Source organism: Phoxinus phoxinus (assembly GCF_949152265.1).
Source record: "Phoxinus phoxinus genome assembly, chromosome: 8".
Taxonomy (NCBI): domain Eukaryota; kingdom Metazoa; phylum Chordata; class Actinopteri; order Cypriniformes; family Leuciscidae; genus Phoxinus; species Phoxinus phoxinus.
The window spans coordinates 35,404,509-35,423,707 of record NC_136883.1 but is presented as its reverse complement, the minus strand read 5'-3'; the positions used below and the strand labels follow the sequence as shown (position 1 = coordinate 35,423,707).

General features: G+C 38.6%; 1 protein-coding gene across 6 annotated transcripts in view; it reads left to right on the top strand.

The window, feature by feature from the left end:
• rasgrp4 (RAS guanyl releasing protein 4) overlaps positions 1-19,199 on the top strand; it is a 29,004-nt gene that overhangs the window by 4,060 nt on the left and 5,745 nt on the right. For 2 of the 6 annotated variants that reach the window (XM_079620905.1, XM_079620909.1), the window contains exons 2-15: positions 5,028-5,191; positions 8,062-8,167; positions 8,373-8,435; positions 8,538-8,669; positions 9,356-9,497; positions 9,770-9,943; positions 11,594-11,710; positions 13,656-13,931; positions 14,296-14,376; positions 15,744-15,848; positions 16,030-16,139; positions 16,980-17,121; positions 17,209-17,245; positions 17,321-17,458. In XM_079620905.1, the coding sequence (XP_079477031.1) occupies positions 5,028-5,191; positions 8,062-8,167; positions 8,373-8,435; positions 8,538-8,669; positions 9,356-9,497; positions 9,770-9,943; positions 11,594-11,710; positions 13,656-13,931; positions 14,296-14,376; positions 15,744-15,848; positions 16,030-16,139; positions 16,980-17,121; positions 17,209-17,245; positions 17,321-17,458 (1,787 nt within the window). Of the gene's footprint in view, positions 1-2,461; positions 2,589-5,027; positions 5,192-8,061; positions 8,172-8,372; positions 8,436-8,537; positions 8,670-9,355; positions 9,498-9,769; positions 9,944-11,593; positions 11,711-13,655; positions 13,932-14,295; positions 14,377-15,743; positions 15,849-16,029; positions 16,140-16,979; positions 17,122-17,208; positions 17,246-17,320; positions 17,459-19,199 lie in introns of those variants that run through there. The other 4 variants (XM_079620904.1, XM_079620908.1, XM_079620907.1 and 1 more) reach the window with 3 other exon arrangements.

The following is a 19,199-nucleotide window of genomic DNA, read 5'->3' as shown; positions in this document are numbered from 1 at the left end:
CGTGGCGATTAGAGGCGACGACAACTGTCAGCTTTCGTCACCGCTAGTTCTTTGACGTTGGCTTGGTGTGTCCCGGGCTTTTGCGACCCATTGTAAAGACCTTTCAGGATGCCCATTACTCCAACCTCTAGATACCCACACACTAATGTTCGCTGAAATATTGCCAATGTGACAGCACCTTTGGGGATTTTTTTTACAATAATTTATCACATTGACAGTTTAAAAAGTCAAAATTACAATACATAAAAATGCAATTGAGTGGCATGAGCACAGTATTCTAGCTTCATGCATTCTTTTTTTATCAACACTTGTGGGTAAGTTTCATTAAAAACAGCAACATTTTGGACAAAAAGCTGAGAAAATCGTGTTTTTGTCAAAAACTACGTCCCGATCGGATTCAGAACGATGATCGAAACACAAATGGAGTCGATCGAGTCCATCAACACACTCAAAGCTTCGCAGTCACAATGCTTTAATCGCTTGTTTCTGCTTCTTCTTCTCCTGTGTTTTGATCCGGAGATTTAGTACTCTATAGGAAGACGGGTAATAGCGCCCCCTACCATATAACAATGAAAACACGGATTGCTGGAAATTATCATCAATGGCGGGGAAGCGTTGTCATAAATGACAGAAAATTCTGTCAATGGCAGGGAAAGAGTTAAATAGCAATATAAGATAAAATTGAGGTAACTCTTAAAGAAAAGCACAGGGCTTTGTTTTAAGTTTAGATTCTGACTTCACTTTTAATTTTTTACAATAACACCAAATTGTACAACATTGTATCACCAGGTCCCAGGTGATTCCTGCATATACATTTGCATAGACTTTTTTTCAAATTAATTTACATTAACAAAGTGCATTTCCCCTTATTTGTTTACTGTACGTGTGTGTCTTTATCTATGTGTATGTGTGCAGAGTGTGTATTGTGTATTGTCATCAGCCGTAGAGCAGGTTGATGCAAATAAGCAAAAGAGAGGTGAAAATGTGATGGGGAATTTGCATTATGCAGTCATGTCTAATATCTGGCCTGTCAGAAATAGAATGAAAGGAAGAGAAGGAAATATTTTTATAAAGGGATAAATAGGAAGGACACATTTCTTCCTGGTCTACGAACTTGTAACTGGCTTGAGTGTGTATTCGTGTAGCCCTGATCTCAGTGGTTAGACTTGGTTTGCTTAATGAGATGAGAAGGTCAGTGCGTATGTGTGCAGAGAGAATTGAAAACGAGTGTGTTGAACTGGTCATTGGTTCAGGAGGAAGGGAGAGAGAGCGTTTGGGAGGAGTCTGGACGTTCTAAGAACTCATCGCTACTTCTCTGCAGTCACGACCAACTTCCTGTTCGTGACACTACCGTCACAGACCACAGTGATTCTTGCTGATGCTGTCAGAGACACGATGTCCAAGTCCAAGAAGGAAATATTACTTAACTTACACAGCCAGCAACAGATGTGGATTTTACAGACTGGTAGACTGATGAACAATGTTGTTGTTTTTATTTGTGAGTGACTGATAAAAGAGAGAGCAAAGCAGAGAGACAGAGATGCTTATCAACACTCTCTAACTGTCTCTCTTCCTGTGACATTGACGGCCTGAATAGTAGCATCTACTGTCTCTGTATAGGGCGGCAGATATCAACACACAACCTTACATATACTATAAACATCAACTTACTTGATTTACCGGTAGGGCTTGCAGAGCGCGAACAGTCACACACGTACACGGCCTGTGCAGCAGACTTCAAGTGGAACCCATTGCTCTTGGTCAAAGGCTCCTGGGGTCATAAAAAAAATTAGTTATATAAATAATATTTAATTTAGCACCTGTTGTAAACATACTTGCAGGTTTTCATCTGAACAATTTAAGCCACTAGATAGTGTTGCTTGCTCTGTGCAAAACTCACTGCAAAGGTGCTAAGGTGGTTTCTAGTAGTGCTGTAAAAAGCAGCCATTTTTTTATCCATTCTCATTTTGAAGAACTGATTAATTCCCCTCTGAACCCTTTTTCTTCAGAAAAATCAATCTAATATATGTTTAATAAAAATGTCCCATTAAAATTAATTTGATATATTGTTATTAGCCTATTGATTTTTTATTCTATTTTTTTTTTTTTACATACATTAACATGATTTTGTGTGTGTGTGTGTGTGTGTGTGTGTGTGTGTGTGTGTGTGTGTGTGTGTTCACATAATACTGCCACAAAAGTCACCAAGTGTCATGCCATTTATGAAGCAAAAATGTAAAAAATTCAAAACGTAAAATATTTTTGGTCAGTTCTGACCGAGGCCTCAATCACAAAAGTCGATCTTTCAGTCTATTTTCCGTTGACGAATAAACCACTTAAACACGCGCCTCACATCCAGTACGTCGCAATAAGCTTGGTGCTTTATTACTTCTGATATGAAACAACATCTTAGCTATAAAATTCTGTCAAATCTATTACGAAATTCAAACAATAGCTTTACCGTTTTGGCGCTCTTGATTGTGGCGCTGGCGGAACGTCATACGGCGCCTTCACGAAGCGCACGTGAATGATCATCTCTTCCGCGCTTTATTGCAGTTATACAGCATGAAATAAACATGATTTAGAAGGTATGTTGAAAGATACACTGAAATCCGTATCATGTTCATGTCTCATGTAAGCGCTCAGTGTTTCAATCGCGGATGACATCAATAAGACAGCTTGTAGGCTAAATATAATGTCATAATGTCATCCTCAGAAAAGCCATTCAATGTCTAAAAACTTGTTAGTCTGCTAGAAAAATTTACTTAGGTAGGAGCATTTTGATAAATATATCGACTATATTGCATATTCATTGTATTTCTACTTATCATGTTCTTTAGTTTTGCCATCTTTACCTGATAGGCCACAATTAATCGATATCGAATTGAAATCGCAAGCTTGTGAATCGAATTGATGAATCGAATTGAAAATGCCCATTCCCCTAGTTGCTTGGGTTATTCACTATTTATTCACTAGGTCTTCTGTGGGTTAGAGTGTACTGGCAGGTTGTTAGGGCGTTTCTAAGTGGTTGCTAAGATATTTATAAGTGGTTACTAGCTATAGGGTATTTCTGGATGGCTGCTAAGTTGGTCTGGGTTGTTACTAGGGTGTTTCTAAGTGGTTGCTAATGTGTTCTGTATAGTTGCTCGATTTCTAGTTTGTTTGATTCAAGTGGTTGTCTGGGTGGTTGCAAGACTATTTGGGTGCTTGTTTGGTTGCTAGGGCATTTCTAAGTGTTTGCTTAAGTGTTCGGTGTGGTTACTAGGGCGTTTCTAAGTAGGTATTGGTGTGTTCTGGCTGGTTGGTTGGTTGTTTATATGTTGTTTCTAAGGTGTTCTGCATAGATTTTAAGTTTGCATTCTTTTATTCAAGGTCATGGTGTGGCGTATCAGTCTTTTATTGGTCAAACGTCTTCACGTGATGTAAATTCGAACTTTGGGGTGCAGCGAAATGCTTCTTTGCTTGAGTTAGGCCTAGTGTTTTTCTGTACCCCACATTTGCATGCGTAAGAATGGAAGTCATTGGAACAAAATGTGTAGAATGACCCCCTTTCAGTAGTTGTTGGGGAGTTTTGACTGGTTGTTAGGGCTTTTTTTAAGTGGTTGCTAAGGAGTTCTGGATGGTTGCTAGGGAGTTTCTATGTGGTTGCTTATTGGCCCAAGTCAAAATATCACATGCTCTTCTCACCCTTTAATATGACTCAGTTCTCTCCTACATTGTTTGTCTATGACATTTTTTTATGATGTACTCCATGTGAAACTGTCAGACTTACTAGAAAAGAAACAGGATATTAGAATAAACAAACAATTTAAAGGGATAGTTAACACAAAAATAAAAATTATCCCATAATTTACTCATTCTTAAGCCATCCTAGGTGTACTTTTTTCTTTCAGCCAAACACATTCTGAGTTATATAAAAAAAATACCCTGGCAAGCTTTATAATGGGAGTGAATGGTACCATTTTTTTTAAGCCCAAAAAAAGTGCATCCATCCTTCATAAAAGATATCCATGCGGCTCCAGGGGTTAATAGATGCCTTCTGAAGTGAAGCGACGTGTTTTTGTAAGAAAAATATCCATATTTATAACTTCATAAACTATAATCACTGGCTTCTAACTAATAGCCGGACGCGAGTCTAGTTCCGGCGGAAACATTCACTCCCATTATAATTTGGACGAGCCAGGGTATTTTTTTATATAACTCTGAGTGTCTTTTGCTGAAAGAAGAAAGTCATATACACACCTAGGATGGCTTGAGGGTAAGAAAAGTATGGGATAATTAACATTTTTGGGTGAACTATCCCTTTAAGCCCAAAGCATATTTCAGCGGTCCACATTCCGCGATGGTCCGCGTGAAGTAATTTTCATCATCAGTAGGGTGACGTTTTTTTTGTGACTGCGCAGACTGTGTGCGTACAACATGTGCGAATGATTTGAGGGATTAAAAAAAACAAAGTCCACTAGATAGTGTGCAGGCGCCGGACGTGTTTTCCAAGCTCACGCCCTAAGGAGTATACACTTTAAAAGGCTCGCGAGACGGAGCGGAATGCAGAAAATAAAGTATACAGGGCCTTTAGGTGGCTATACAGTATATTTAGGTGTATGTGCTAATACCTAAGAGGTAGTCTAAGCAAAACAGAACACTTAACACAACATTTCTCACAACCACATCACATATAACCCAAGACACAGCCATTTTAAAAATAAAAATGAACACCATCACTGCTGCGGTTTTCAATGCAGCATTAGAAAACCACAAATGAAGTGTTCAACATCAACAACATATTTAATAATAATATTAAACAAAAGATCTAAATGCTGCTTAGCCTGGTAAAGACAAGTGACCGATGTGATACTATTGTGGTTTGATTGGCGGCTAACGTCTGTTCTGTGAACTGTTGCTATACTATGTTTAGTTTGTTAATGTTTGGGAATTTAGAATAAATGCTTGTGTCTATGTCTCTCTTGTAATGTTGATCAGCATTGGTTTATTTGAATATACCTTTTTTTTTTCACACGTGTTTACAGCAGCAGGAAATCCTGTGCTGTGATAAAGAGCAGAAGACCAGTTCAGAGGAGAATGACTTGCCCGAGTCCTCAGGAGATCAGCCGGGTTCTTCAGAGTCCACCGGCTCACTCTTTCCGCTCTGCCAGCCTGGACGAGCTCATCCTCCGCTGCCTCCACTGCTTCGGTCAGTGTTCGACTCACCTCATCTGTCTGTCGGTGTCAGCTTCACCCTTCATGACAGCCATTTGCATTCAACAGGTTGCTTGTCCTGATGTTTTCATGAAGAAAACATGACCAAATGAGTAGTTAAAGTAGTTCACATTAACACCCGGGTTGAAATTTATATATAATATATACGTCAATTTTTCAATGCTTATCGATACTGAAATATCTGAAACACTTCCAATACTCATTTCCCACAGAATACATGACTCCAGCTGCGCTTTCTTGCTCTCTCATCTCTCCGATTTTGTGCTCACACCCAAGTGTGCGCACATAAAGCCGCCTCTCAGTAGCCTACTAAATTAGTTATTTGTTGCTGCTTATTGCGCTTAAAGAATAATTTAGTTTAAAAAATCATATTAAACTATGTTATTCCCTTAACTAAGACGAGTTGATACACACCTCTCTCGTCTCAGTGCGTGTACTCAATCGCTCTGGCGCGCGGCGACACTTCGATATCACTTAGCTTAGCCCAGTTCATTCATTAGGATCCAAACAGAGATGAAGTTAGAAGCGACCAAACACCTCCACGTTTTCCCTATTTAAATACAGTTACACGAGAGTCACATTACTGTGATGATATTACTGCGCCGAGTCGAAGTGCTCCCAAGTGCTATTCCGCCATACATAGTTATCCATTTTACCCGCTTAGAAAAGCGCCACTTTTATTTTGTGTCACCATACTTGGTCGTGTAACTACTCGTGTAACTGTATTTAAATAGGGAAAACGTGGAGGTGTTTGGTCGCTTCTAACTTCATCTCTGTTTGGATCCTAATGAATGAACTGGGCTATGCTAAGTGCTATCAAAGTGTTGCCGCGCGCCAGAGTGATTGAGTACACGCACTGAGACGAGAGAGGTGTGTATCAACTCGTCTTAGTTAAGGGAATAACATAGTTTAATATGAAAAAACGGTGGAGTGTTCCTTTAAACAGTCAAATACACACACAATAATGTTAAAATGCTAGTCTTGGCAAGTATTCACGTAAACACAGTCAGTTATGTTTTAAGTGAACATAAAAATGTATGTGTAACACTATAATAGATCAGTGTGTCACGTATTAAAGTGACAGCAGCCTAATATACCTACTGCCGAATTATGAGATAATATTAAAAAATATCTATATGGCAGTTTTCCCCCATGGTATCTATGTCAAAATTGTGGCCAGTAAAAATGCTGATTGGCTAGTAACCACTAGCCACAATGGCTGGTGAGAAAAAAAGTTAATGTCAAGTCACTTGTCAGAACAGAAAGTCATATATCTCCCACTTTTCTGGGGTTTTCAGCCCTGTCCCTGGCCTCATGCGCCCATCATTCCCAGTATCCCTGTGCCAGCCAGATTATGTAAGTCTGCCGAGTATTTTGAGGGACAGGGGGACAGCTGATCTTGTCAAAGAGAGAGGGAGAAAGAAAAAGAGAAACAGAGGGAAATCTTTTGGTTTACTAGCATTCAAGGCCTGGGAATGTGTTTGTCCCTCTATGCTAATGAGACAAAGCCTGATTGTGCGCCTCAGTTTCGCAGGCCTGCCCTCTCTCTTGCTCTCTCTATCTTTAGATGTCTCTCCCTCTCTCCCTCAGTTGTTTTTTTCATCATCCCCCTTTATAAAATACACTTTGCATTATTTTTAAGTATTAAACTATAGGGATCCACTATATATTTATACCATATCTGTTATTGGTCAATATTTGAGGTTTTTAATTGCATCAGTATTGGTTGATACTAAATATTTCATGTTTATTTTCCACTTTTTTACCTTTAGATAACCTTTTCCGTCATCTTATTCTCACTGAAGTTGAAAATTAAAAATAATCATCATTTAATAACACTGTTAAAATGTAATCATTAGCAAACCTCAAAATGAATATTCACCTCCACACTGTACATTAAAGTAATATTCACCCTAAAAAGGAACATTTTAAAGAGAATGTAGAATTCAGAAGCACTTGTTATTAGCATAGCAACACCGGTGGCTGTTAAGTGAACTGCAGCTCGCGCTCGTGCACACGTAACATACAAAAGACCCGATTTACTCAATCATGGCAAAGTTATTTTCGTTCTTTGCTTAAAAGTTAAAAGAAGTTGGAAATACCTTTGCAGCGATATACTATAAACGAACATCCACACTGCTGACAGCGACGATTATATGAATATATAAAAATGTGCTGCACGCTTTCCTCTCAATAACAAAATAAACACACAACAAAAACGCCAGCGGTGAGAAAACAGAAGTTAAGAAAGCATCTGATCATAGCGATGTTGATTTGTTTACACCAGCTCTGCAATTCACCGACATCATGACGACAGATGAGGTAATTAAAATGACACTGTTATGAAAGTTTGATTATAAAGTATATTTGAGACTGTATAGATCTGGCTATGCGAGACTATACAGTAGTTTGAATGAATAACATTATAAGCTCTCATTTAATGTGTCATTGAACAGAAGAGAGGAGCGCGTAAACATCACATTGCCCAGCAAAAACATAAAAATCAGTCTACGGGCTTTCATAGACAAACTAGGAAGTCGGAAAAGGTGTCTATTCACACATTGGTAATTAAAAAGCGATTAAATATAGCCATATAGCCCCTTTAATATCGGCCATTTATTGGTCATCGGTCAAAAACATTGAAATAATACTAAACTCGTCCAGAACCACTTCTGCTAAGCATGAATGATTCCTGAAGTCACGTGGGATATTGAGAAGAAGACTTTTATAAGATGTGCGATTTCCAGATTGAATGTGAAATCCAAGCCATGTTTAGAGAGGACAAGGTGGGCTCAATGCCCTGGAAACCATCTTGTTTCTAATTCTAAACATTTTGTTTTGTAGACTCGGAAGGGAAACTGATGAGAGGGACGCAGCTTGTCCATATGACCCTGATGATGCATAACTGGGTCGTACCATCACACATCTTCGCCCATAAGCTGCTTTCTCTATATCCTCCTTCAAGCACCACTGCCATTATTTTACCTCGTCCATCATTCATAGAATAGTCTTGGGTTCAGTCGCAGCCTCACATGGCTCTTAATCCCACTGACAATGAAACAAGAGCTGCCCTGTTTTTGAGGGCGGATTATTTTCACTGAGTGTAAGTGTTTGTAGTCTCGTTCTTCTGTTCTTCCTCCTTGACTTGTTAAAACATATAAGGATTGTCCTGCAGAGAAAAGGGGACAGAGGCGCCCACAAATCTGCCACTTCATCAGGTTGGTGGATCCACAACATTCACACATGCACCTAAAAATCAGTTAATGAATGAAAGGATTGATTGGATTCGTTGTCCTCCGCTTCTTCTGTGTCTGTCTCAGGCAGTGGATGAATCAGTTCCGACTGATGTTTGAGGCGGACCCTCTGTTAGAAGAAGCAATGGGAGATCTCTGGGCTCTGGTCAGGGTTGAAGGAACCGATTCACACTATCAGCTCTTCAATACACCTTACATGTGAGAGTTTTTATATTCGAGATTCAAGTAGCTTTATTGGCATGCCAGAAAATCTTTCGGTCATTGACAGAGCGTTAGTAACCTTACAGGTGAAACTCGACAAATTAGAATGTCGTGCAAAAGTTCATTTATTTCAGTAATTCAACTTAAAAGGTGAAACTAATATATTATATAGACTCATTACATGCAAAGTGAGATATTTCAAGCCTTTATTTGTTATAATTTTGATGATTATGCAGCTTATGAAAACCCCAAATTCAAAATTAGAATATTGTGAAAAGGTTTTCATAAGCTGTAAGCCATAATCATCAAAATTATAACAAATAAAGGCTTGAAATATCTCACTTTGCATGTAATGAGTCTATATAATATATTAGTTTCACCTTTTAAGTTGAATTACTGAAATAAATGAACTTTTGCACGATATTCGAGTTTCACCTGTACATCTACTGTAAGTGAAAACATTTTTTTGATAGTTTTGATTTGTTTAGACACTACGTAATTCAACTTGTGTAATTTTATAGTATTGCTTACTGTACTATAGTTTATATGTGACGAGCTTCGTAACAGTATAAGTCATTTGTTTCAGTATAACTCTTTGTTTCTGACTACATTCTTGTCTTCACCAGTCTGATTTGTGACGATCTATTTGGTTTCTGTCTGTCCATCACTATGTCTGAAAGCAGTAATCCTCCAGTGAATGTTTCCCAGACTCCCTCTCCCTCTGTGAAGAAAAGGAAGGTTTCGCTGCTGTTTGACCACATGGAACCAGATGAGATGGCCGAACACCTCAGCTACTTGGAGTTCAAAAACTTCTGCAACGTCTCAGTAAGTCACCCTGAAGGCTTATGACAGTATCTCTCACATCTGACCAGATGTTGCAGGCAAAGCTAGAGTTTATGTGACAGTCTAACCTCAGTATAATGCTGAAGTGACGGCACAGACTTACGCTGACTAATAAAGCAACCATAATCACACCCGTTGCACTCATACCAGGACATGTCATATCATATCAGAGGATCGTTATGTCTTGTCGATCACATTCGTGAGTGCTCGCCACATCTGCATTCAGCTGAGACTGTTGTTGTGTGTCACGTTAGTTTCTGGACTACCGCAGTTACGTGGTTCACGGCTCAGTGAGGGATAATCCGGCGCTCGAGCGCTCTGTCATGCTCTGCAACGGAGTCTCCCAGTGGGTCCAGCTCATGATCCTCAACAGACACACCCCACAGCAGCGAGCAGAGGTCTTCACCAAGTTCATTCATGTAGCACAGGTAATTACATACAAACACACACACACACATTCAGTCGAGCGCAACGGTAGGCTTCCCCAAATGCAAGTCACATTAATTTTCTCCTGAGAAATTGAATTTTAGCAATGAAATATAAACACTTCAAGACACCTACAATAGAATCAGAGGTTGTTCAATAAATTATGGTATATGATTATTTAGAATATTTTTTTAAAAAGCAGGTGCACTAGTCAAATTCTCAATAAAGATCTACACTACCCATAATCCTGGAGAGGAAGCGATATGATGTGGCAACAAAGATCTGATTACTTTGATATATATATTTAAATTATTAATATGAATTATTAACTAACTATATATATATACTGTATATGTGTGTGTGTGTGTCCAATTGATTAATTGTATCTAACATAAAAGTTAGTGTTTATATAATACATTGTGTGTATATATGTTTTATATTTATATATAAAATATATGCATGTGTATATATACATATACACACACACACACACACATATATCCATATACATGCATACATATATGCATGTGTGTACACATATAATATTTATATTATATATATATACATATATTATATACACACAAATATATGTTAGATGCTATTCATCGATTTAACAGCACTAATATAGATATTTATAGCACTAATATTTTTTATAAAATGTCTGTAGTCTATACTTACAATGAATTACCTATAATTAATAGTTTAAATAATCACCACACAGTATCAGTCAAATCAGTATATAATCAATAATTGCTGTTTTGATTACATCCAAGCCAGTGCTTTATGGAATTTGTAGTTCATACGCAATATTTTACTTATTTTATAGTATATTTAGCTTCTAATCAAAGTTTGTACCGTTGTGATTATTTTGGCTTTAAACCTTTTATTGAAGAATGTTTAAAAACAGTACTCTTTGGAGAAAATGAATTGGAGAAACACACCTGGAAACCAATTGTGTGAGCACTGAGCAGTCACTGTTGTGTTCTGTTGTGGATCTGAAAATGAAAGAATTGTACATGTTGAAATATGTATGTTTCAGAAGTCTGGAACAGTACGTCTGTAACTTTCCATCAAGACACTGACGTAAAATGTTCTGTAGAGAGCATGACAAAACATGTGGTTTATCTCCGACCCTGCGGCAATTCGTTTTTTAGGTTGCCTGTGATATGTGTCCGTGAGATGTCTGACTCATCGTAAAACATTTTACAACATGACACTGTACACTGAAATTTTTGGGATTACAAAATTTTAATTCATCATATCGGTCGGTTGATGAGTGACATCTATCAGGATAAGCCTATAAGAAAGCTCACTTTGAGGATGCCTGAGCATTTCATGTATTGGTTCAGAGGAAATGATTACATCATATGTGCTTTGTGTGCTGGCCTATATAACCACACAAACATAATGTACGTACAAGACAACCCAAAAGAAAACACCTAATGCAAATGCGTCAGTGAGGAAATACCGGTATAAGTCTGCCACTCGAGAGTAATGTTCCTGTATTGGGAAATGATTTGGGAGAACTGTTGCATAACTGTCGCTCTCGAGTGCTTTTTTACAGGAAAGAGGATGTAAGTGTTGCCATGCATCGAGAGAATGTAATGCTACGATTCACGGCATTTCTCTTGTCTGTCCCCCTGTTTGAGCAGAAGCTGAGAGCTCTACAGAACTTCAATACTCTGATGGCGGTGATAGGAGGCCTGTGTCATAGTTCAATCTCTCGTCTTAAAGATACAGCCAGCCTGCTGTCCTCTGATGTCACAAAGGTCAGTCTGTCTGACCCCTAGGTTTACTAGCCACATCCCCTTTACTCACACGCAACTATTCTTACAAGGGCTTAACAAATTGCCTGATCTTAAGTCATTGATCTGTGTATTGATTCTTTGATTAGTTAGAAACAATCTCTACAAACAGCGACCATAAGTCAATCATTTTCATTGTTTTCAGTGTTTAATATTAGTTTAGTTGTATGCAGGTCTAGTGGAGCCAAATCCACAGAAATCTAGGTTTCCCTCCAAATTCAGTGCAAAAATGATTGCAGATTCTTTGTGGGCCCATCTTACTGAAGGATTCAGGCTCCTTACGTAAATATTTTAGTTGTTGTCCTATTTTGGAAGGACAGTTGAAATAACAATATTGCTGTTTTGCTCTTGTGTAAGGTACAGGACAGCGCAGGTTGCTTTAGGTTGAACTGTTTCTGCGAGCAGGGTACTATACATCTCTGAATACCTTTATTCAGCAAGGATGCATGAAATTAATCAACATACATTTATAATATTACAATTTCTATTTCAAATAAATGCTGTTCTTTTGAACTTTCTGTTCATCAAAAATTCCATAAATCATGGTTTAAATTAAATTAATATTTAAAATATAGCAAAATTGTAATTATATTTCACAATATGACTGTTTTAATACATTTCTGATATGCAGCATGAGATAACATTAAAAATCTTTTGAAATCCAAACTTTTGAAATGTAGTGTACATTGTGCTTATATTAATTTATACAACTTGAAATGTAAAAAAATTTATTAGTGTATGTTGAAATAAACAGATTAATAAATTATGTAATTACAAAGGTGCAGTAAGCGATTTCTGAAACACTGTTGAAATTGGATTGGACTGAGCAGCACAACACACTTATACCCAATCAGCAGTAGGGGGCGTGTCCACTCATGAAAGGGGAGGAGAGAGTGAACCAATCAGCAGTAGGGGGCGTGTCCACTCATCATGGGGAGGAGAGAGTTAACCATTCAGCAGTAGGGGGCGTGTCCACTCATCATGGGGGAGGAGAGAGTTAACCAATCAGCAGTAGGGGGCGTGTCCACTCATGAAAGGGGAGGAGAGAGTGAACCAATCAGCAGTAGGGGGCGTGTCCACTCATCATGGGGAGGAGAGAGTTGACCATTCAGCAGTAGGGGGCGTGTCCACTCATCATGGGGGAGGAGAGAGTTAACCAATCAGCAGTAGGGGGCGTGTCCACTCATCATGGGGGAGGAGAGAGTTAACCAATGAGCAGTAGGGGGCGTGTCCACTCATCATGGGGGAGGAGAGAGTGAGTGAGCAAGAAGGAGATTTGAAGAATCACTGTAGAAAGAGAGATGGCCGAGAGACATTACAAATACAAAAGAGAAAATCTCAGAGGACTATCACAGGAAACAGAAGGGTTATGATCAGCCAAGAGCTTTAGGACCCGCGGTAATATTAAAAAAGCTTTCCAGCGCTGGAGAGACCTAAGCAGGAAGGCCTGAGGTTGCGTTGTTTCTGCTCCATAAAAGAGTAACATTGGTTTTGCCACGTTTCACAGAACCAAGATATGTTATTGTAATGTTAGGTATAGTAACAGGACAGTTTTGAGTGTCATTGTTTGTCTGGAGCTGCTGGAAACTAACAACCAACTCTTGCTTATATATACTCTGTGTACCCGTACTCTGTTTATTTTTTGTTTTTCCTTGTCGTTCAGCATTATTTAGCTTGGCAGCTATGATAAAGAGTCATCCACTCTTTTATTGTGTGTTCATGTATTTTGGGGGCGGAGCAATGAAGGGAGGGGGGTGTTTGTTTGGGTTGATTTAAAATATCAACAGTGTTTCTCAGAAATCACTTACTGCACCTTTAACTAATATTAAAAAAGCTATCTTTTTTAAAACTAAATGAGATGTAACTTCTCAGAAAGGCTCAATACCTGTTATTTTCCCTTTCCCCCCAGACTCTCAGTGAGCTCACAGAGCTGCTGTCATCCTACAGCAACTATTCAAACTACAGGCGGGTGTACAGCGAATGCACTGGATTCAAGGTGCCCATCTTGGGTGTTCATCTCAAAGATCTAATCTCGCTCAACGAGGCGTTGCCAGACTACCTTGAGGACGATAAGATCAACTTGGGGAAACTGCAGCATTTATACAGCAACATTAGCGACTTGTTGGCCATCCATGACTGCACCCCACCGTTTGAGTCCAACAAAGACCTGCTGCACCTGCTAACGGTGAGACAGGGGAAATGGTGGTTTGAAAGTGATTTATTAACAACAAATCCATTTATACTGGAAAGCCTCTCTTCTCGGAAGTGTTTGTTGTGCCTCATGCATGCTGTGGGGTGTAAATACCTGACCAGGCCCGACCAGTACATGGAATAATTGTCTATTTAGAAGCATGTAAACATGTCTTTATTTGATTTCCATAGAGAACCTGCATCTATTTATAAGCCTAAATTAGTATTTTTAACATCTCGCCGGGCAGCCCTCATCTTTGTGGTTATGTTCGGCTGTTTGTGTGTGATACTCAGAGATGTGGATTGCAAACAGTAGGCGTCCTCTCATGTGTAACGGTTCTGCCCCACCTTGCCCACAGCTCTCGCTAGACTTGTGTTACACGGAGGATGAGATATACGAGCTCTCCTACGCAAAGGAACCCAAGAACCCCAAAATTCAGGTGAGGCCCTCAAAACAAACATTGCCTTGCTATCTGGCTATTGCTCATACTTAGGATTCAGGATTCAATCAAACACCTAACACAAGATATTAATGTCAATGACATGGTTCTCATTCTTATATATTTCTTAAATATTAATGTATTTAAATGTTTTAATTTATAGATACAATCTACAATCTATCTATCCTTCGAATATCCATCTATCTATCTATCTATCATCCATCCATGTATCTTCTATCTATCTTCTATCCATCCATCTAAATGTTTTGAAAAAAATAAAAAAATAAATGCAATTTTTTGCAATTTATACATTAAAATGTTCACAGGTAATTATACTCCTACTGTCATTGACACCAGTTACTAATGACTAGTTTGCAATCAAGTTGGACTTGCAAAAGAGCTAAAAAAGGTCACAAATGGCATCACAAGTTTTGAAAAAGCTACTACAAATTCAGTAATTTTGGGTCACAATAATCTTAAAAGTTCTTGGGAGTTTTGCAAACAACCGCAGGCGAAAAATGCCATACATGGTCCATCATATCATAGAGAATTGGAGGTGTGCTCTTTTGACATGGCTCAGTAAGAAACCAGCAATAACACTATAAACCACATGGAAACACCCTGAAACCCGCTCAGAGCGCCTTAGCAACCACATAGCAACACCCTGGGCTTTATTATTTATTATCACTCTTCAGAAAGTATGAAAATGTAGTTCTCTAACATCTTAAAAAGACTGCATACACTAACTTTGACATGCATTACATATTAGACATATGGACTGATAGCCACGACTTAAGGTGATGATACACAGGGCAACTTTTTGAGAAATGTTGCCGTCAGCGGGCAACCAGATGAGACACAGGGCCCACGATCGATCTAAATGATCCAGATAGAAATGTATTGCCCATTTTCAATGAGAAAGTGCCCAAGCAACAAGATTACCCAGCAACATTGCTCAAAAAGTTGCCCTGTGTATCATCACCTTTATGCTAGTGTTTTCATATTGTCTGACCTTGTATGTGACCCGTTTATAGACAGGGAGTATCCCGTTCTGATGTGTGGGTACAGGACTCGGCGCACTCCTCTTTGTGCAAACACTTCAAAGAAAACCACAAAAAAGACACATTGCTGAAAGACGCGCGATCGCTATCTTCCTTGCTTTCTGTGTGGGTGTTGTTACGTACAAGCTTTGTTTGATTATTTCCTATAAAGCCTCTGTCTGTGACAGCATTCGCATTTTACGGTACAAATAAAACGGCTTTGTTTGTATAACGTTTTCCAACGTTGCTGATCTTATGAGCGCTGGTGTCATGTGAGTGTCAAAACAAAACGGTCAGGTCTGTAAAGTAACCACACTTGTTCTGCAGCCCGTAGCTCCAGTGAAGCCCCCAGTGGTTGCAGAGTGGGGTTCGGGACTGACTCCACGCCTGGATCCCGCAACCATCTCCAAACACGTTAAGCAGATGGTGGATGTAAGTGAGAAACGTGCTTATTCCCACTCTTATAGGGCCAGTTCCTTACTGTGACAGAGTGACAGGTTCCTGGCCGTCCACTCTCACTTCCTTAATAGCGTGCAAGACCAAATGTCACAAACAGATTTCAGATGTCAGTCTCTCGCTTTCAAGATAACAATGATTGCGTTGCCCCCTACAGTCCATCATGAAGAACTATGATTTGAACATGGACGGCTACATTTCTCTGGAGGACTTTGAGAAGATTGCTGCAAATTTCCCCTTCTCCTTCTGCACACACGAGAGCGATAGGTACGAGGCCTTCTACACTCTGATAGACGCAACCCCCAAAAACACACAAGAAATGAACAAACACTTATTTTCGTCCAAAGTTTTTAAAAATGTTTTAGAAAGGAGTATCTAAAAATCACCATGGCTACTGTACATATATTTGATTTAAAATACAGTAAACAATATCCATTTAATATTCCAAACTGTTTATTCCTGTGATGCAAAGCTGGATTTTCAGTGTTATTACTCCAGTCTTCTGTGTCACATGATCCTTCAGAAATCATTCTAAAATATTTTTTGATTGATTTGAAATAGAAATATTTTGTAACATTATAAAACTTTTGATCAATTCATCTTAATTGCTATATATATATATATGACCCTGGACCACAAAACCAGACACATGGGTCAATTTTCTGAAATTGAGATTTATACATCATATGAAAGCTGAATAAATAAGCTTTTTATTGATGTATGGTTTGTTATGATAGGACAGTATTTGGCCGAGATACTATTTGAAAATCTGGAATCTGAGGGTGCAAAAAAATCGAAACATTGAGAAAATCTCCTTTAAAGTTGTGCATTTATGTTCACGATTGTGCTGCACTCACTCACAAAAATAAATGTTTTATATATTTACGGTTGGAAATTTACAAAATATCTTCATGGAACATGATCTTTACTTAATATCCTAATGATTTTTGGCATAAAAGAAAAATGGATAATTTTGACCCATATAATGTATTGTTGGCTATTGCCACAAATATACCCTGATATACACAGATATACCCAAATATAGGCCTGATTGACTCATGTGTACAATTCATTAAATTAATCAAACCTCTGTCCTTTATTTTTCAGAGAAGGAGAGATCAGTAGAGAGGAAATCACTTCATATTTCATACGTGGGATGTCAGTGTGTGCTAAGCTCGGCTTCAACCTCCACAACTTCCACGAGACCACGTTCAAAAGGCCCACGTTCTGTGACTCCTGCGGAGGATTTGTGAGTGTTTAAACTGAGGACCATTGCATTTGTGGAGCTCAGCTCTTACCTCCTCATCTAACTCTATCTCCCTCTATTCTCCAATAGTTATGGGGAGTCATAAAGCAAGGCTACCACTGCAAAGGTTAGAACACGATAATCAACCAGTGTCCTATAGATTAGCACATCAGCACCATTTTAACCCTGCTCTTTCTTTCAGACTGTGGAGTAAACTGTCATAAGCACTGTAAGGATGTGGTGGGAATGGAGTGTATGAAGAGGTTCCAGGTGACCAGCAGCTCTTGTCCCAGCACCCCAGGCCCCATCTCAGGCCACCACACTAAGGGCAACAGCTGGAGTGAGTTTTCTTATGCCAATCATGATACTGTATACAGTAAGGGGCTGTTTACATGTTTACACCTGGCCACTTCATGCGTCATCTGATTTATCAAAACGACTCCATTTACACCTGGTCACAAATGTGTTTTTGTAAAACGGATATAAATCCGATCTTCAATTCCCGCGCTATATGCAGATTTAATGTAGTTCACGTCACCGAAAGCATCAGATACTGTATGAGCTACAGTACATTTGATCAGCTAAAATGTCAAAATCAAAGAGCAATAAGAGAGAGCGGCAACAGCCCTGGTAAGATCATTTCGGTTCTCTACTTTTAATGAAGATGATTGTGGTTTAAGTGTCTGTGACTTACTTTCACTTTCACTTGCGATAGTTTGCACGTTGGCTTGATGAATAGATGCTCATCTCGGCGATGTGTGTTGCAGTAGCGCCGTCATATCTGACTATAACATGACATATGGCCTATAATACGGTCTCACACGTTTATTATTTTGCATTTTTGGGAGGAGTAAAATGTACATATGTGGTTTCAACAACCAGATGCATTTACACTTGTCCAGTTTCGTCTGGAACGCGTCCTAGATCTCCTCCTGACGTGGTTTGAGCGATCGGATTTAAATCCGTCTCGAATGCGTTTCGGAGGGCATTTACACCTGGTCGTTTCACGATTCGATCACAGAAAACGCATGAAGTGGCCAGGTGTAAACCGCCCCGGTCAATATCGCAAAATAACCCCCATCAGGCTGATCATGGCATAGAGGGACTTTGTACTATCCTGAAGAGGTTTATTTTTGCAATAATGACCTTTTGCAATTGTACACTATGCCATTTTTGAAAGATTATCACATAAATCAGTTAAATGGATATGAAATATTGAATTGAGAATTATATTATAATGCAAGAAGAAAGAGACCATGGTGTGATCATGAAACTAGCATAGCTAAGAGGAAGGAAAACCAACACTCTCATTGCAGTTCCTAACTATCTTATTTGTTTATAACTATTTTTAACAGAACTATTTTTTGTGTATTTTATGTATTTATAAAATAATAAATTTGTATTATTATTTTATTTGTATAATCTGTTTACGCCGCACTCAGATACAGTAGGTTTATGGGTAGACCTTCATGCTTGCTTGATTGTAAAATATTTACATATATACACGAATCCCATCATACGAAATCTCGAAATACGAAATGGTCGCCAGGAATATTTGTGTGTTAATTATATTGTTTGTTAATATATTTTACCAGTCATTATTAAAAAAAGATATTTGACTGCATAACAGAATTTAAAGTATTCCAGAACACCTTGTATTAAAGGTGCACTGTGTAATATTTAGGAGGATCTGTTGGCAGAAATGCAATATGTAATATGTATGCAATATATTTGCAGTGGTGTATATAGACATTACATAATGAACCGTTATGTTTTTATTACCTTAGAATGAGCAGTTTCTGTCTACATACACCGCGGGTCTCCTTACATGTCAAGTCGCCATTTTGCGCCGTCATATTTCTACAGTGGCCCTTAACGGACAAACGCGTTTCATTACTATGTTGTTCTTCATGCAAAGAAACTGGCTAAAGTCAGCAAATAAAACACATGATCAACAAGTAACAACAATAATATTCACAATAACATTTTGTTTTACTGAATAATGAAGTAAACATAATTTCTTAATCTTTGTAAAGAATTGCTTAACTGGCTACTCTCTGCTCTCTCAGACGACGACATCT